Source organism: Gopherus evgoodei, chromosome 1 (assembly GCF_007399415.2).
Source record: "Gopherus evgoodei ecotype Sinaloan lineage chromosome 1, rGopEvg1_v1.p, whole genome shotgun sequence".
In the NCBI taxonomy this organism is placed as follows: Eukaryota; Metazoa; Chordata; order Testudines; family Testudinidae; genus Gopherus; species Gopherus evgoodei.
Window position 1 is genome coordinate 141,237,510 of NC_044322.1, and position 16,848 is coordinate 141,254,357.

The following is a 16,848-nucleotide window of genomic DNA, read 5'->3' on the forward strand; positions in this document are numbered from 1 at the left end:
GGATAGACAGAGTAAGAGGAAGGAATGGGAGTGGAGCTGCTGCTGTCACAGGTTCTACGTTTGAACTAAGGCAATCATTTGACCAAACAAAAGTGGAGAAAAAACCCCCAAAAGACAACACTGATGAAGAATATAATCAATTGTAGATAAACCTAACCAGAAGTGTGATGGTAGACACATTAGAAATACCAAAGTTAGATAGTAATGTGTTTAGATCCTACCTACAGCTATGTTCAGTATCAAATTCCACAAAACTAAAGTGTAGCTTACTCCAAATTACTAATATTCTTCAAAGACAAATTTATGCAATTTAAACAGATTCTGCTACAAAATTACTCCACTGCTCCAAGTTATTTGGAAAACCTTAAAATGTTTCAGTTTGAAACATGAAACAATCTAAGGTTCTAAATTTCATTTAATAATCAATGTAAAATTATTTTACAAGGATTGCTAACATTGTTTCTGAAACCATCACTTAAAAAATGAAGTAATATTGCTTGTCAAAATATTTTATTTTTAAAAGCAGAGACTATATATCAAATAATATAAACCTCTATGCTATCCCACCATAAAACCATGACTGTAAAACATGAATAGTTAATGAAATCATCAGAACTCCAGGATAATGATTTTATTTAAATGATAAACATACCAAGTGGGTTTACTGATTGCCCTCATCCCTTGGGTGCATTGTGAATCACTAAGTCAAAGGAACAGCTTTTTAAACCTAAAAACGTTGGGTGTCCCTTTATAAAACTGCTCCTCTAGAATGTGTTACTCTTTTCATATAGAAGTTAACATACCACAGACAACCAGTTTTGAAGTATTCTGAACAAAATACTTCTGTTTAGTGACTCAACAGAACTTGTTTCATACACAAGGGAAAGAGATCTGCCTTGTTTTATCTTTTTGTTGATAAAGATATAACATTAGAAAGCAAACTACCATCTCAGGTATACTGAATGCAATCTACCTTCAACAACATAAGAAAAAATTATATGCAATACAAGAGAAAATTCAATGCAAAAAATAAGTTGATGAAATTTTAGATTACGAATTTTAAGTCAATAAATCAATATAATTTTTCCCATCCAGCCATAATTCATTTGCTTTTCACATATGCAAAACATAGTGCTGCTGTATATGCTGTTTACCTGTAGTTATACTGAAGCACAAAGGAAGATATTATTGGCTGCAGCACAGGAGTGGACAGCACAAGTTGCATCCATGAATGCAACAGTGGCTTAAATCTCACCTTTACATTCCCCCAATCCTACACAGAATTCCAAGTTGACGTGAATTAAGCCAGAATTCAGGCTGCTTTAAGTTACATCAAGTGCCAACAGACCAAAGGATTGATATGGCAGGCAGGGATCGGCCTGATATAACAGAACTATCTACTTCCCCTGTGCTGATAATAGAAGGGAGGTGCTGACACAGGTGCCATTATGGTAAGGTGTACACCAAGGGATCCCAAAATAATATTCTATGTAATGTAATTTTAGTGTAAGATGACTTTAACCCGTTAACTAAAGTAATACCTAAAAAAAAAAAGACTAATGTTATAACACTATGAACTTTATCTTGATTAAAGTTTGTTTTTCTTTTAATCTGGGGGGACTGGTTGGCTAAGTGCATTTAGTAATAGGCTACAGACCAAGACACCAATAACCAGGATGGGAGAGCCTGAATGTCAGTTCCATCTAAGGGTTCCATAGTTTTAAGTATAGTTAAGAATTGAGAAGTCTGAAATTTGAATTTAGGCTTTGATGCCAACTACCTATACATACTTGGTCATAATAATTCTATCTCAAGTTCCCTAACTGTAAAATAAGGATAATGCATACCTACCTTACACACAAAAAAAATTTTTTTTTTAAATCCTCACAGCAACCTTGTAAAATATCAAGCATTATTTGGTGGCTTATCTGAAATGTGTTTTGTGGAAGAGGTGGATTAACAATGATCACATCTCCACCATTCATGTGGCTCATGGAGAAAAGGGATATTCTGGACCATGAGTCAGTGACCTAACTGCCTTATACCAAGGCCACTTTTAAATGAAAAGCTAGAAGAAGTTGACCCAGATTTGATCAGCGTTTTCCCATTTTGAATGGACTTAATTGGTGCCATGCACAGCATGCCACTCACAACAGCAAGGAAGAGATACAAGTAATCTTTGTTTTAAATTTAACCGATTTTGACCCCAGGGTGTCTTTTACAGTCAAGACACATTGGGAAGTCTCTGCAGTACCCCAGAACTGGGTGATTTTGCTGACACACTTACATCTTAGGGTTTCTGTTAGGGTGACCAAATGTTCCAATTTTGGGGGCTCTCTCTTATTTAGGTACCTATTACCCTCTACCCCCATCCCGATTTTTCACACTTGCCCTCTGGCTACCCTAGTTCCTGTAAACAAAACCTAAAAGCAATACTTATCAGATAGAATAATGAGAAAATATAAAACATAAAAGGATTACTGTTTGAGAGTCTTCATACAGATTGCATTTTTCATGTAAAATTACCTTAAAAAAAATGCACTAGAAGTGCAACTAAAAAGGATGATGTTCTTTCAAACATGGAAAATACTCTGAATTTCTCATGTAGCGTTATGACAACTACAATATTCCACCAGGCTTAATTTCAAAAAAATTTACTAGAACAGTATCTAAACAAAATAATGAAATTAAGAATGAATATATTGATGTAAGGTGTTCCTTCATAGGCAGATTTGACAGAATCTGATTTGTTGTTTTTTTAAAAATAAATGCTGACTGATAGTAATGTTTATTTAAGCTCTCCCCCCCGCCCCCATCATCTATTTAAATTTTCACAGTTGTGGGAAGTTATGGAACAGGTCAGGAAATAGATATTTAATGACAGTGGACGGTGATTCAAAAAGTTAAAGCTTTATAACTGTTGAAACACAAAAACTGTCAACATCATGTGTCAAAAAATACAAAGTAAGTATCCTCAAATCAAGTTCTGAAGCAGCATTTGTCTTACTTTGCCTATCTGTGAATGTCTATTATTATCGATAGAAATATTTTTTGTGGTTTGTGTGTGTATGGTGAAATCAATGTTTACCAACATTTACTGATTAAAAACCCTGTCTTTCCAAGTCTATTTATTGGCCAGATGTTTTAGTAATCTCCCATTTTTTCTGCAATTTTGATTCTAAAATTTACTTTAAGATTTTTTCTCTTCTATTGTCCAACATTAGCAGCCCCGATATTCTATGATGATACTAGCCCCATGATCTTGCCACTCCCTTCTTCCTTGCCCAACTCTCCTTTCAACCTTACTGTTTTGCCATTCTGTTTGCCCTCTCCCTTAATGTTATTTAAAATTACACCCTGAGAAAGTCAGCTCTCTTACCTACTTGGGAGAGTCCAAATTCTAGTAACTTAGTCTTTCAAAATATGAAAGTACTCCAGCTGTTACAGGAGGGTCTGGGGGGGGGGGGGGAGGGGAAAGGAAAGGAGTGGAATTTTCAGTTCTGATACAACTCCCTTCCTATTGAAGTCAAGGCAACCTCCCATTGTTTCAATGGGAAAAGTTCAGCCAATGCTGACCATTTTTGAAAATCTCACCACTAACATCTCTGTTTAGTGCCAAAGCACATGCCAAACCACAACACCACAGCCTGAAATAAAACCTTATGCAACACATACACTTGGCAAGAGTCAAACAATACCTTAAAGGGTCTTCTGAAGGGTCTTGGATTTTCCAGGTGTCCTCCAAATGGTCTGTGAGTAAAGATGTCATTTGTTTTTGCAGCATAATAAGAATTCTAGAAAAATGGCACAGATAGTAGTTTAACAATGTTAAAAACAATCATTGCAATGAAACGTACAATTTTTACATGAAGCTAATTTGTACTGTACTTTTTTGGCCTAAGATTATAACTGATGGATTAAGTCAGTGAAATTGCAGCAGTGTGTTGCCCATTAAACTGGAGTCCAAGTTGCAAAGACTTATTTCAGTTTCCACAGCTGAAAAGACATAGGGCACCACTCCAGAATATGGCCCCTGTGGACTGTGAAGCAGCCAGATCTTTGCAACTGAGGATTACCTTTGTGTGGGGCAGAGAGCCATCAGCAGACCCAGAACAGCAGCCTCCAATACCAACCCCTCTTTGAGGGGGAACATGGGGGAGCGAGGGGGAGAAGAGGAACAGGAGTGACGCAACCAGATCTTTGGTGATCCCTGGCTGGCAAATGAGACTACTACTTTTTTTCAGACTCATTACCAGTCAGACATTATGACACTAGAGCAGCCATATGTATTTCTAGCATACTAATTACTGTAATACCCATGCACTGAACAGCACCTTAAGAACTGTGTTAGATTTGTTCATAAGGATGACTACTCTTCATCCTTTCTTGATTGTGGCATGTATCAATATGAGAGGCTCACCTAAAAACATGCACCATTTCAGAAGCAAGTGACACATTTAAGTGTTGTTGGAACTGTTTGTAACTACAACTGTTGACTGTGTGTGCATTAAGCAGCCTTAGTTATGTAAAACAGTGCAGTGCCTCCATATGCAGCACTCCTTCCCACCGCTGCTATACCTGTGCATTGTGACCCTTTTCCCACAGTTTCAAGCACAGCTGCCAGGAGCTGGTGCATATTTTAACATATTATGTTATTTTCATATCTAAATATATCTTCCAGATGCATGTAAAATATAAATACAAATATAAAAGTGTTATAGAAATTGTTTCATGTAGGCAGAGCTTAAAATGATGCTAAGTTCTTCTTTTTTCAACTGAAAATTCAACATAATTTTTAGTACTTTTTTTTAATGATAAATCATTAATACTTCCAAAAGTTTTGAATTTGTTAGGACTACTATTTTCTTCAAAGAGAAATAACAATTTTTTGATCTTTGAAACAGTTATAGGGGGTATACAGAGGTCCTCTTAGGAATACACCAACATATGTATATATTAGTCTAGTTTTACAACCAGTTAGATAAAAAGCACTTGCAAAGTCATACAAACTAAAATTTCATAAAAACAATGACTTGTTGATACTGCACACTGAACAATACAATATTTATATGCCAATTGATTTATTTTTATAATTATATGGTTAAAATGAAAAAGCAAGCAATTTTTCAGTAATAGTGTGCTATGATATAAGAATGGCCATACTGGGTCAGACCTAAGGTCCACCTAGTCAAGGGGTCTCAAACTCAAATGACCACGAGGACTAGTACATTGGCCCGAGGGCCGCACTACTGACACCTCCCCCCTGCTGCCCTCGGCCCCGCCCCCACTCCACCTCTTCCATGAAGCCTTGCCTCTGTCCTGCCTCTTCCCACCCCTTCCCTGCCCCATTCCAACCCCTTCCTCAACACTGAAGGGGTAAATTTAAGCTACTCCTACACCTGATAGGTTTCTAAATTAATGGTGCCAGCTCAGGAAAGGGACCTGGGCATCACTGTGAAGACCGTTGCAGCTGCATATTAAGCAAACAAGGATGCATAAGGAATGGGAGAAGGAATACTTTGGAAAATATTATAATGGTACAGCCTCACCTGCAATATTGTGTTCACTGGTTACCCCATCTCAAAAGATATTATTACAGAATTAGAAGGTGTCATTGTACAATTCCCCACTCTGAACCTTAGCGTCCAAAAGATGGGGTACCAGCATGAATTCCTCTAAGCTCAATTACCAGCTTAGAACCTGTAGTGCTGCCACCAACCAGGAATTCCAGTGCCTGGTACACTCTGGTCCCCACAAAACCTTGCCCAGGGACCCCCAAGACCCAGACCCTATGGATCTTAACACAAGGAAAGTAAACCCTTTCCCTCACCGTTGCCTCTCCCAGGCTTCCCCTCCCTGGGTTACCCTGGAAGATCACTGTGATTCAAACTCCTTGAATCACAAAACAGAGAGGACAATTCACCTTCCTCCCTCCTTCTCTTTCCCCCTCCCAGACTCTTCCTGAGAGAAAGTAATCCTGGCACAGAGAGAAATCAGCCTCTCTCTCCTTCTTCTCTCCTTTCTCCCCACCAATTCCCTGGTGAATCCAGACCCAGTCCCCTGGGGTCTCACCAGAATAAAAAAACAATTAGGTTCATAAACAAGAAAAGCTTTTAATTAAAGAATGAAAAAACTGTAAAAATTATCTTTGTAAATTTAAAAAAAAATGGAATAGGTAAAGGGTCTTTCAGCTATAGACACTGGGAACACCCTCCCAGCCTAAGTACAAATTAAAATCCTTTCAGCAAAATACCAATTTGAACTCCTTTCAGCCAAATGCACATTTGCAAAATAAGAAAACAACTATAAGCCTAACCCGCTTTATCTACCTAGTAGTCACTAGTCTGAACTTATAAGAGCCTGGATTGGAGAGAAAACTGGTTGCATGTCTGATCCCTCTGAGCCCCCAGAGTGAACAACCACCAAAACTAACAGCACAGCACAAAAACTTCCCTCCCTCAAGATTTGAAAGTATCCTGTCCTCTGATTGGTCCTCTGGTCAGGTGACAGCCAGGCTTACTGAACTTGTTAACCCTTTACAGTCAAAGAGATATAAAGTACTTCTGTGCTATTAACTTTTCTTATCTGTTTATGACAGAAGGGGTTCAGAAGACGACAAATGATTGAGGGCATGGAAAAAATCTTATGAAGAGAGATTGAAGAGAATGGGACTGTTTTCCTTAGAAAGGAGATTAATAAAAGACAACATGATAATAGTATATAAAATAATGAGTGGCATAGAGAAGATACATCAGGAGCTTCTGTTCTTCCCGTCTCATAATACAAGAATATAGGAGTATTTAATGCAATCAAAAGGTGTCAGCGTTTTGTGTTTGCTTGTTTGTTTTTAACCAAAATACGTAATTTGAGTGTGGAACTCATTGAAGCCAAGACTTACAAAGATTCAAAGAGAGTCTGGACATTTACATGGATAACTAGAATATCTAGAGTTCTCATCATTAATGCTAACACAAAGAGTATTGGAAGGGAGATAAAACATTGTGTTTCATGGTTTAAACCAACCTGTAACTATTAAATATTAGCATGAAACCTTCATGGAGGAAAGATTACCTTGCACCTACCTCCTGTAAGGTTTCTTGCACCTTCCTCTGAAACTACAGTGTGAAGCTACTGTCAGGAGACACTATACTGGACTAAATGGTCCACATATCTGATCTAGTATGGCAACTGTGTTAAATTTTGGACCCAAACTAACTGACTATTGTTGTTAAATGGACAATATCTAATTATGGCAACAAAATTGAGCTTACATCAACTTTCTAGTAGTATTTCAGTTGTATCAAGGACAATCATTTTATTATTTTTATATATAAAAACACAGCATACTGTCAGGTTTCATGTCATGCAGGATCTTAATATCCGGTATGACCTGCCACTCAGATTTAAATTTTTCAAATATCAGTTGCTTCTTTAATGTCTGTATACGATGCACCTGAACCAACCATTTAATCATAGAGCCAGACAAGCATGATTTAACCATAGAGTATTTTAAATACCGAATAAACAAAAATTAAGCAGAAATATCCACACAACACCATAAAAACTGGATGTCTAATCTAATTTAAAATATAATTTTAAATAACTTAATTTATTTATTTATTAATCCTTATATAAGGATTTATTTCTATCCTTATTTAAATATTCTTTTTAAAATGCTATTCGTGGAGCCTTGCCTACTGGTCATGCTTTCCCTTGGAAACCTGCCCCTCAGGTACAATCTTCTGTATAGTTACGTGTCAACAAAAACAAACACACTCAAAAGGAGAGTGGTTATGATTGTGTTTTGTCATTTAAAAAGCATGCACCTTATGATTGCATGTTGGGACACACCAAACATAAAGGCTAGCCAGACATTCAGTCCACTTGCTCCTCTAAATTTTATGATTTTGCTGATATTATGCTAAACTGCTACAATTCTTCCACAGAATCCAGGATGAATTCCTTAATCAGCACCAACATTGAGCCAACTGCAAAGATTAATCTGGATATAATTTATCTGTCGCAGTTTGGGATTTATTTATTTAAAAGTTTTGTTTCTTATTACATGGGACACATGACACAATTTTTTGATTAATTTGTCTTCACAAATTTTTAGCACCTTTTACATTTTTAGATTAAATTCAGGCTATAAACCATTTTATGACTGTGGGCAGAGCTGGAGTAAAATACAATCACTGCACCCTGCACACATACACCTCCACTCTGACCTTTGGTGGGAATTTATAATTCCATAACATGACCTCAAGTTACACAGCTCAAAGATACTGGCCTATTTTACTCCTATAGTGCAATATGATATCATGTTTAATTTACTTTTCATAAACACCTAACTCTCAACATTTCCTGTTTCTCCCTCCCATATATGTATTTCCTGTCTATATATCTACATGCATTTTTCCAAGCTGAATCTCACTGAATTATTTTCTTTCTTTTTAATCTCTCTAGGTCACTTCATTATCATATTATTTACCTATTATCTCTTCTTCCCTTGTGGCTATTTGCAACTGCCCATTCACCAAGCACAACTTTTTATTAGTGTCATTAACACACGCTCAATTCTAGATCATTTATGAAGCTATTTGGTTAGACTGGACCTGAACTGAATCAACACCTGTGGGATTCCACAAAATATCTCCTTCAAATCTGACACGCTATTTAATATTGTCTTTTTTTTTTTAAAATGGTCCTGCCCCCAATTTTGAATCCATGCAACAATATTCATATCCAAGACCACATGAATCTGTTCTGGTAGCAGGATTCTGTGAGTTACTAATGCTTTACTAAGATTCAAATATTAATCTTCCAAATTCCCTTTCCATACTTTCTGAATGACTTGATAAATTAGCAATGCAGTGGATAGTGACTCCATTTCTATGCTGCTTACTGCCCATGATTTTGTTCTTCTCTTGATACTTAGTGATTTTTTCTTAACATTTCCTCTATATTTTATTAGAGATAGAATTGATAGTAAATCAATTGCTGGGATCACTCTTCATTTTGAAGACCAATACTACCTTTGCTTTTTTCTAATGATCTGGCACATATCCAGTTTTCATGACATTTCAGAAATATATCATTCATGAGTTTTACAAATTCCCTTAAGAGCACAGAATGTACATTATGCATACTGGATGATCTTTGTATTCATATTTAATATACTTTATTTCCTTACTTGCTTTTTGTCAAGAACTTGTATAATATTGTCTCACTTTCTATTTGTGTAACCTTCTCAGGTTTTCTTGAAGGCAAATCTTTTTGAAAAGAAGTTCAATATTAGAGCTATTTTGGGATCTTTATTTTCATTCAAGTTCTTTAAATAGCTGCTTTCACTCTTCTCCACTGCAGTGCTTTCCAACCCAAGAGATGCCAGACTATTCTAGGGGATCAAAGCCAAAGAGCAGTGGATGCTGAGAAAGTTATATGGCTCTGGATCTACCTTAAAGCACACTGCAAAATTACTCTTACGCTAAAGCTACAGGTGGCTCCTTGAAAACAATCTTGCCTCCCTGCTCCTGCTGCAGCCTGTAATTCTGTGACTGATGCTCACTTTTACAGAGATCAGGCTTAAGCTACAGCCTATCAGGCAAAGTTCTTCTCCCTTGGCACAGCTACAAGTATATCTGCCACCCGGCCACACTGATACACCCCACGAACGGCTATCTTAGCAGTATACAGTGAGTGGGGAAATAGTAAGGGAGCAAAATGAAAAGAAACATTTTTAAAAGGCAAAAAACAATATAGAAGAGAGAACATGGACGGAGAAAGGAAGCCCAAGTGTGCCAGGGCAAGACAAGGACTAAAAAGGATGCTCATCTGCTAATCTGTCAGAACTGGGAGCTCTGACTAATAAAGACTGGTAAAAAATGTTCTAGTGCTATCCCTAAAAGCCCTTTTAATCTTTTTAAAACATTTGGCCAGCACTAACTCATTCTAATTTTTGCTGACATATTCACTGTCAACTCTGAGGCAAGAATCTTGTCTTCAAACTGGCTAGCACATTGCTGGCTCTCTCTCCTTCAGGATGCCCTGCATTATTCAGTAGCTGTTCTTTCATAGCTGCTGTTGCTTCTTACTCAGCAACTCTTCATTACTGGAACTTGTAAGTGTCAAGGCAAAGGCATTTTCTGCTGTCCAAGAACTCCCTTGTTTGCAGTTTCCTGTTAAATGTCAGGCTAAAGTATTCACTGCACCCTTGGTAGACACAACGCATTAACTCAGTTCCCACTTTGATCCAACTCCCTAATGATTTGCATTGAGTCTTTTAACCGCTAAGCTGGGCTCCCACAGTTTCAAATGCATAATTTCAATTTTAGTTCTGAGTGAAGTATTATTCACATCCTGTCCTAAACTGTTCTATAGCATTGCCAGAGCTGTTAGAGAGTTGCCATATTACATCCCCAAAGCAACTGCATTTCAGTGTTAGTGAACTAATTGTGGATAATAAAAACAAACTTTCGTAGACTAAGGAAAAGTTTGATGAACCCATGGAAGTTTGATATTAAAATATTGACCAGATGTGTCAAGACATTAAATAAGAAAGACCACAAATTACATGTCTCCTATCTAGTTTCTTTTATTTATTCTGCATGCACCAAAACAGTCCCTTGAAAACTCAGGAAGTTGAGGCTTTAGTTCTAATTTACATTGTACTTATTTCAACAAAAGTTTCTCTGCATGCCTTTGCTTCTCTAACTCTGTTAACTTACGGTCACTCATTTATCTGAGGGCATCTCAATACTCAAACAGTTATAGTGGCTACAGCTGCAGCTGCACCCCTGTGGCACTCCAATGTAGACACTACTTATGCTGATGGGAGAAGTTCTCCCACTGATATAGTTAATCCACCTCTCTGAGAGGAGGTAGCTAGGTTGACAGAAGAATTCTTCCATATACCTCGTGTGATCTACACCGGGGATAACTCAGGGGTGTGGATCCTTCACACCCCTAAGAGACATAGCTATACTTATGCAAGTTCCCAGTGTAGACCAGTCCTTAGTAAACACTTGAAAACAAACTAAATTTATTTGTAGAGAAACTGTCCAGAGTGAACATGCATTTATTTCTAATTATTGCAGGTCAGCATTGGACTCGCAGTAATCATTTTGCCCAGTTTAATATACACATTTTATTTAAAAAAGACTCATTATGGAGGTGTTAGTAAAGGCCCCATCTAAATTTGGTGAATTAAAAATCTAGAGTAACATGAGCTTTTTCACTACATGAATTTTACGTATGTCCAATTATTTCTAGTCTCTGAATTTTTTTCTTATGCATTTCCTAGAATATTTCTAGTAACTAAAATATAATCTCTCTGCAGAGGAGGGTACTTAATATAAGCAAGATGTGCACTCTGTCCTTTGGTCAGCCACTGGAGTGTGTGGGCTGGCTCTCTGTTCCTGTGTTTTTCATCCAAAACTTCAGATGAGTCATTCAGTAATAAACTCTTTGATCTGTGCTTTAGGTGGGAGTATTTTATGAAGTAAGGGAACATACAGTGCATCACCAAATGTCTTGAATACAGGCTGCAATCAATACAAGTTTTAATTTAATAGTTCCACATGATCTATTGAAATTGCAAAGTCATTCAGCACCCAGAATTACAATGACCTGCTCTCATTCTCCTGTGATAGAAACTCATCTCCTCATTTCCTGACTATCCTAAAAATGTTCTGACTCCACTGTAAATAGTTCCAAGTCTAAATCAAACAGTGTTCCGATTCCCAATAACCATCTCCATGCCAGGGAAATAAAAAGCCCATACAAGTTGCTTAGGAGTGGTAATAGGTATCAAGAAGCAGAAAAATCAAGATTTTAAATCAGAATGTCAAGATTCATGCAAGCCAACACCTTTTTGTATACTATGTAACAATTGTAACATTTGAAAAAGTTCATATGCAGCAGAGTTTACCCATGACCAGTAAACTTTAGTACCATCCAGATGTAATTTAACACAGGTAAATCTTATGATGTAACAAATCATCTTTTGAATCTTAACATGACAAGGGATCAAGAGACTTAAAATTCACGTCAGCCTAGCCAATTTTAAATCTGAGTATAAGGGAAATAGAAGAGAAAGACATGGAAAGGTATCTATTTCACTTCAACTTACCATGTGAGGTTTCTTAATAAATTTCCTGAAAGGTGGTTTTAGGAATCTTATAGGTTTTTGGAATCCATCAATTTGAGAGTTCTGTAATTTTGAAAAGCTACCATTGTGCTCATTCCTGATTGGATACAGAAAATGAAAAAGGAATGAAAACTAAGCCAGCAATATTTAAAAACTAAGCTATTTTAAAAGTTTAACATATTTTTTAATACTTATACATAATTTAAACTGGCACATTAATTGACAAATTATTAGTGGTCCATTTTCACTGTCAAAACTAAAGTTAAATGAAATTATCACTGCATTCTGGTACACAGATTAATAAACAGACAAGCTAGTGATTCTCAGTGCCTTCTTTAAATCCTCATCATACAACTGAAAATCTTTGTACAAATGATTCAATGATGCATGTGCTTGGCTATCCCTGCCTTCTGCTGGGCTGGAATATGTTAGACCTACTTTTAATTATTTTACAGCTTGAACTTGTCTCAGCCTAGTGTGGCTGTCCAACAAAGCTCTATGTCTTAGTGTTCTTATAAAATGGAGAGTTCTATTAGTTTAAATGGAAAAAGTCTGCATTTTTGGAGCTGAAGATCACAAGTTCTATTCATCATACCACATTCAGTACACAGTGTGACATCCAGCCTCTATTTATGTACCACTGATAAGATTTTCAAAAGCATGTAAGGGCCTGTCCACACAGTACAGCACTGATGCAGCTGCGCTGCTGCAGCACATCTGGTGAAGATGCTAGATGCCAACGGGAGAGAGCTCCCCCGCCTATTCTACAACAACTCTTTTTCTGCATATCTAGTAGATTAAAAGCCCAGCTGGCATTAGAGGATAGCAAGCAGGGCAACTGCCTGGGGCCCCAAGCCACAAGGGGCCCGCAAAGCTAAGTTGCTCAAGCTTTGGCTTCAGCCCAGGACGGTGCAGCTCGGGCTTCGGCCCCAGTGAGTCTAACACCGGCCCTGCTCTCTGGTTTATTTTGGCAGACCCCCTGAAACCTGCTTGTGGCCCCCATACCTCTGATTGAAAACCATTGCTGAATACAACATACTCTTAGCACCCTAGATTAAGAGACAAGAACAAATTTTGAAGGTGGAATTTTAAAAATCTAGTTATGACCAATGTTATATCAGATTTGATTATCAAATTAGACAATCAAATGATCCCTTCTAGGCTAAAGAATATTAACTTATGAAAGTGCAGGATATGAAGAAAAACTGCATGAATAATGAAGAATCCTTGGCGTTACATGGCACCAATAGGAGCAAAGCTGCAAAGAGCAAGAAGAAAAACTACATTTCTTCTCTAGGTCCTGCACAAAATTTTATTTTTTCCTACAACTTTTGAAGATTTCACAATTGTACATTGGTGTCTTATATAAGGTTTAAATATAAAGCTGAAGAATAACTGCCTGAAACATAAGACTGGGGTTTATGGTTAGCAGTTTCAAATGCATAAAACCTGGAATGCTGCTTTAATATGCCTTTTATATTCTCCCCTGACAGAAAGAAAATGGTTCATTCGTGTAAGCACCCAGTCTTCTAAACAAAACCACACAAAATTTGTAATTTTTAAAGCTCTAAATTAAAACAGACATTATGCAGTACACAAAAGAATGCTTACTGATATTATACCCTTAGGTCTCCTTCCTGAACAGGCCATACCACTCACCTCTCTCATTTAGTATACTACAAATACAGTAGTGCCAACATCTACCTAAGAAAAGATTCACCATAAAAAGAAGCAGCCACTACAAGTCAAGATTTAGCTTTGGGACTATACAACTGATCACTTCCATTTGCTTAGCATCTACTTTTAAATAAAAATTTATAGTATGGCCTAAAAGCATTTAAATGTAAATCTCCATTGTTTGAAAATATATAGTTATAAAATGAATTCCACGGACACTCATTGAGATATACTGGATGAGAGCTGAATAGCAGTGAACCAAGCTAGTCACTTACAGAATATATTCTGTATGATCTTCCATGAAAGTTCTCATCAATTTTTTTTAAAAAGGAAAACATGATGATGATATTACAAACTGACAAAGGAAAGGAAATTAGTTCCTTCTCCCCTTCTTAAATCTGCACCCAGTCCAAGCCACAAATTAGTTTTCTAATCGGCAAGTATTGCAACTTACTATGTAATAGACTTTGTATTTAAAATAAATATGCACTGGCATGTTATGAGATATCATCAAATCAAGCCATATTTCATTACAATTTGACACTTTCCTCCACAATTATTCTTTTCTGTACAAAGAAGTCATCTCTGTATATTCCGATTAATCTTTTAAGGTTAACCAGTAACCATATACTCGTTCATAAGCTGAATTGTTTTTAGTAAAAAAGGGAAGCACTAGAGAAGGGGGTTGGCTTATGAATGGGTACAGAGAGGGAGAGGTGGGACATAGCCCCTCCCACCAACACAGGGAGCAAGGAGAGCCAGCAGAAACAGAAGGGAAGAGGCGGAGCCACAGTCTCTGCTTCTGGCCACACTGCTCTCCCCACAGCCTCCGAAGCAGCTGCGCCGCTCAGCCCCACCCCCCAGAGCAGGCTGTGGCTGCACCACCTGGCCTGCCTGAGCACGCTGGCTGTGGCTGTGCCACCCGGCCCAGCCCACTGGAACATGCTGCGGCCACACCACCCAGCCTGCCAGAGCAGCTCCAGCCAGGCCAGAGACATTCTCCCTTGGCTCTCCCCAGATAAGGTGGGAAGAGATGAGATGGGGAGAGGGTGGGGGTCCCAGGCTAGGGTTGGGGTCATGTGGGGGGTGGTCACAGGGGTTACTTCCCTGACCTCCAGATTCTCCCCCCCAAAAACACTTCCCCACCAGTTGCTCTCCCAGCCCATCAGGGTAAGCAGCTGGCGTGCCAGGACACTTTGTTTACTTAGGTTTACAGCCGTGCCTTCGGACGCTTGAGGTAAACAAACCATCTCGGCCCACCAGCTGCTTATCCTGATGGCCCGGGAGCCAAAGTTTGCTGACCCCTGAATTATAGGGTCAGATTATGAATGGGTTGTAAAAAAAATTTTCATTTTTACTTATTCTTCAGGGGGGGAATCGGCTTATAAATAAACCGACTTATGATCGAGTATATACGGTAGTAAAATTGAGTTAAGCAGACATTTCTGTGCTCAATGCCCCCACTAATCAAGCAGTGGAAGGCACTCTGTGCAATAATAAACTGTAACTAAATCTTTTGAAAAAGAAATCTCTAAAATACTCTTGGAGCTTCCTGCTTCACTGAAGGTATCCCAGACGGAGACATCACAAATAGAATGGTTGCACAGAACAATTAATTCCTTCCTCCTTCCCACAGCCTGGCCAGTGGGAACATTTGACACTTAAAGCTTAATTTTGATTTTCACATTGCAGTTCACCTTTATAAAAGTTAAACCGTTCTCACTTTCAAGGCTGTTCTTTGTTACTATAGAATAAAGTCTGGGTGTGTTTACAGTGGATTTCAATGGAATTTGATTTTGAGACTCAAAATTCAAGGACCAACCTTAAAAACAGATGCAAAAAATTTCTGATGACCCTACAGATCCAGGTATACAGATGTATTCACTAATAGTAGATTACCTTTGAATTACACTGTCTATGTGAAACACTCTCTCATCTTCATTCTGCAGCCTCTCTTTTCTCCTCCTCTCTATATCATGCCGTAGATCATTTGGATCTTCTAGAACTCTCACAACAGTCTAAGTAATAGGAAGGGAAATTTTACTGAAATTATATTGGATATATAAAATCAATTTAAAGGCAGGTTACTTGATCCACACAGCAGGTGCTGTGGCTTGTCTTGTGCTTGCAAAACCATTTTAAAGAAGTGTAACCATCTGAGGGCGGGTAGGAGGCTGGCATGCACACTGACCCATGGATACAAAGTTCAAACCTTGGTTATAAAGAACTCAGCTCTGCAACTATCAGCTGTTCCTCTCTGATTCATTTTACTAATTACAAGATCTCAAAATAACAGGGAAAAAGGGTCAGTGTACAGCCGAAGAGACAAAATATTCACAGAACTCAGTTACTGATACTTAGGCTGCCATTCTCCTTCGTGTAGTTACCTTTGTAAATTTGCACTGTAGTAGATTAGCAAGCAGGAAGAGGGCAGAATACTTAATTAAAAGACCTCTGAAATGAGCATCCTATTTGGCTATGGAGTTGAGAAAAAAGTACTGAATAAACTAAGCTATGAGTGGAATTCCAACTGGAATCCTTACAAAGAAAGGTACATTAATGACAGACTGGCAAGGTGGCTCCTCTGTTAGAAAGGGCTCTGAGTCCTTCTTGGTGCTGGAACTCTTTTGGGCCTGGTGTAATGAAGTGGGAAATATCTGTGCTGAATTAATATGGCACATGAGACTCTGCATTTACAATGGCCAAGATAATGAGCATCCTACAAAATACTCAAACACAACAGTCAGGTTTATAGCCATGAAGGGAAGGCTCCTCAGCTCCAACTCTGGTGAGATGTTTTATCAAGGCTGAGAAGAGAGAGCTGTCAAAGCGAACAATCAACTATTACAAGACCCCGGGGCCTAGAAAAGGAAGAGGGTACAGGTGAGCTAAAAGGGTCTGCCCCAGGAGCCAATAAGAGCTGACAAGCTAGCAAGGAGACAAAGAGTCAGAAATGCAGAAACTGAACTAGTGGCAGTCGGCTTCTCATAACCCAGAAATGGAGATAAATGGGCTGGTTGAAA

General features: G+C 38.1%; 1 protein-coding gene across 10 annotated transcripts in view; it reads right to left on the reverse strand.

The window, feature by feature from the left end:
* Positions 1-16,848, reverse strand: part of BCLAF3 (BCLAF1 and THRAP3 family member 3) — a 99,697-nt gene that overhangs the window by 53,440 nt on the left and 29,409 nt on the right. For all 10 annotated transcript variants that reach the window (XM_030574482.1, XM_030574428.1, XM_030574401.1 and 7 more), the window contains 3 exons: positions 15,725-15,843; positions 12,131-12,245; positions 3,699-3,794 (listed from right to left, as the gene is read on the reverse strand). In XM_030574482.1, coding sequence (XP_030430342.1) covers positions 3,699-3,794; positions 12,131-12,245; positions 15,725-15,843 — 330 coding nt within the window. The remainder of the gene's footprint in view (positions 1-3,698; positions 3,795-12,130; positions 12,246-15,724; positions 15,844-16,848) is intronic.